The sequence below is a fragment of the Aphanomyces invadans genome (genome assembly GCF_000520115.1).
Source record: "Aphanomyces invadans strain NJM9701 unplaced genomic scaffold supercont1.25, whole genome shotgun sequence".
In the NCBI taxonomy this organism is placed as follows: Eukaryota; Oomycota; class Saprolegniomycetes; order Saprolegniales; family Verrucalvaceae; genus Aphanomyces; species Aphanomyces invadans.
The window spans coordinates 467,418-469,754 of NW_008580170.1; the positions used below are offsets into that span (position 1 = coordinate 467,418).

A 2,337-nucleotide genomic window follows, 5' to 3' on the forward strand; every position below is an offset into this window, starting at 1 on the left:
TGCACCATCACAAGGAGGTCTGTAGGCGCGAAAATTGGAAGTAAAGCCACAGAAAAAGGCGGCCCTGTATCCGTAAAACAAGTCAATGAGCCAATCGGAACTTACAGTGGTCGAACGCATCGACCGACCTTCCGGATAATTCATCAAGTTTCAGAGATCACAACCTCTTCGGTGCTTTTGCAGTAAATATTATTCATTTTGAAAATTATTTACTGTTAGAGGAATTACTCATCACCTTCGTAGTCACCTAAGGTGCATTCGTCGCAGCTGTCACCATCACTTTCGATTTCGCTGTCTGAGGAGAAAGGAGTTCCAGCCGCATCGTCTGCATCGTCGACGGAGTCCAGGTACGCGGCCATTTCCACCGAAAAACTGCGCGTTCGCACACTATCGACGAAGCTGATGATCTCGTCGTAGAGCTCAGTAGCGAGTCCAGGCATTGCGGGCTTGTTGAAGAATGAAAGGTGAATAATCATGCAAACGATGCACCCATGACCCTAAAGCTGACCAATTAAAATGAAGCATGAATTATCGGATGGCAAACAAATAAATTCCGTCAAGGTTATTACGACACTACGAACGAATAGACTCTTGTGAGAACTTTATCAATTGTCGGAGACTATAACTATTTAGGATGCAAATTGACGATCATTCTTGACTTTGATTGACCATTTCATAAAGAGTATTCTGTTTGAAGGATTGTAATCAATTCCATTGTATTCAGAAGAATTCACGGAGCATTACAACAATTTTTTATGAAAAAATTCATTCATAAACATGCAAATTGTAAAAAAGGTCGGTCGATGCGTTCGACCACTGTTAATCAAATCAACACAAAATCATCTCAAATTTCGTATGTGGGTAGTATTATCCATAACACACAAGGATCTATCAAGAGATTACGGGGAACGACGGAAATCCTTCCTCCGTTGTACTAGTGTAATATCTTGATATTTGTATGAGGTAATATTATTTCGACGTTGAGTTTTGCTGGAAATTTTATTACATACTACCTCCATCCGAAAAAGAATGTCCGACTTCATGAAATCGCAAAAATGGAGGGGGAGATTTTTAAAATATGCTAATCAAACTACTGATTTCCCCCCGACTTTGGAACGGCTAAACACTATAATTTCTGGAAATGAATAATATCACATGACAAAGTTCATTCAAATATGCAAATGCATGCATGATGTCAATGTGGCTAAAGTCAATTCAGAGAGGAAGCCGCGCATGATGTTGGGCGACAAACATGCCTTGCATGTTAAGCATTTACAAGAACCACATTTGACGCATTCCGAGCTGGCACTTTGGGCTAAGGAGACGTTCAATCTGTGCTCTACGCCATCGAATCAGAACGTCGGACGCGCCATCGCGCGACACAAGATACAAAGCCAGCGTGCCGACATCAAAGCACGCTCCATTGACCTCGACGTTGCTCTGCCTGCCGTTGAGTCCAGGCTCGTGGAATGGGTGCTACGGTGCGAAGAGCTTGGAGTCTGTCTCACTGGCGAGCTCATTCGCAAGCATGCCACCGTACTCTGCGAAGACCTAGCCAACCTGAGGGTCAGCGCCTCTCGTTTTCAATAGGATGTCTGTTTAAATTTCAGCGAAAGCATGGACTCACCAGCAAGATCCAGCACGGCGAGGCCGGCTCGACGTCCCTTGAAGCCGTCGCAGAAGGCCGCCGCGACATCCAGGCAGCTACAAGTGGTTTCAGTGCCATGGACGTGTACAACATGGACGAAACTTCCTTCTTCTAATTTGTTTTGATTAATTAATTCATAATACATTCTACTGTCTGTCGCCGCCTCGATCCATTACACGCCACCGAGTCCCGGGGACGAAAAAGGTTTCGAAACGTGTCACGCTGGCTCTAACGACAAATGCCGATGGCTCGGACATGGTCGATCCCCTATTCATCGGGACAGCAGTGCGGCCACGATGCTTCGACAGACGTACCGGCAGCGACCTTGGATATGATTACCACTCGAGCAAAAAGGCGTGGATGACAGGATCGATCTTCAACTCGTTCTTGGCGTATGGCCGCGCAGGACCGAAACGTTCTTCTCCTTGTCGACAATGCCCCGCCGCATACCGTGGATGAAGCCACGGTGCTAACCAATGTCCAGCTCAAGATGTTGCCACTTAATACGATGACGCACCTGCAGCCCCAAGACGCCGGGATAATCGCGTCGTTCAAGGCGAAGGTGAAGCAACGCCAGCTGCAGAATGCATTGGATCAGATCAACTCGGTCATGGAAGGACGACAAAGTAGGCTCTATGAGGTACCTCTGGTCGAGGCCATGGCCTGGTCGAAGGAGGCATGGCGCAGTG

General features: G+C 46.7%; 1 protein-coding gene across 1 annotated transcript; it reads left to right on the forward strand.

Annotated features, from left to right (window-relative positions):
• Window positions 1-1,236: 1,236 nt before the first annotated feature.
• On the forward strand, window positions 1,237-1,763 carry H310_10258 (hypothetical protein; the record flags this gene model as incomplete). Its single annotated transcript, XM_008876588.1, has 2 exons — window positions 1,237-1,536; window positions 1,611-1,763. 2 exons carry the CDS (start codon window positions 1,237-1,239, stop codon window positions 1,761-1,763), a joined length of 453 nt encoding a protein of 150 aa, XP_008874810.1.
• Between the last annotated feature and the right edge of the window lie 574 nt (window positions 1,764-2,337).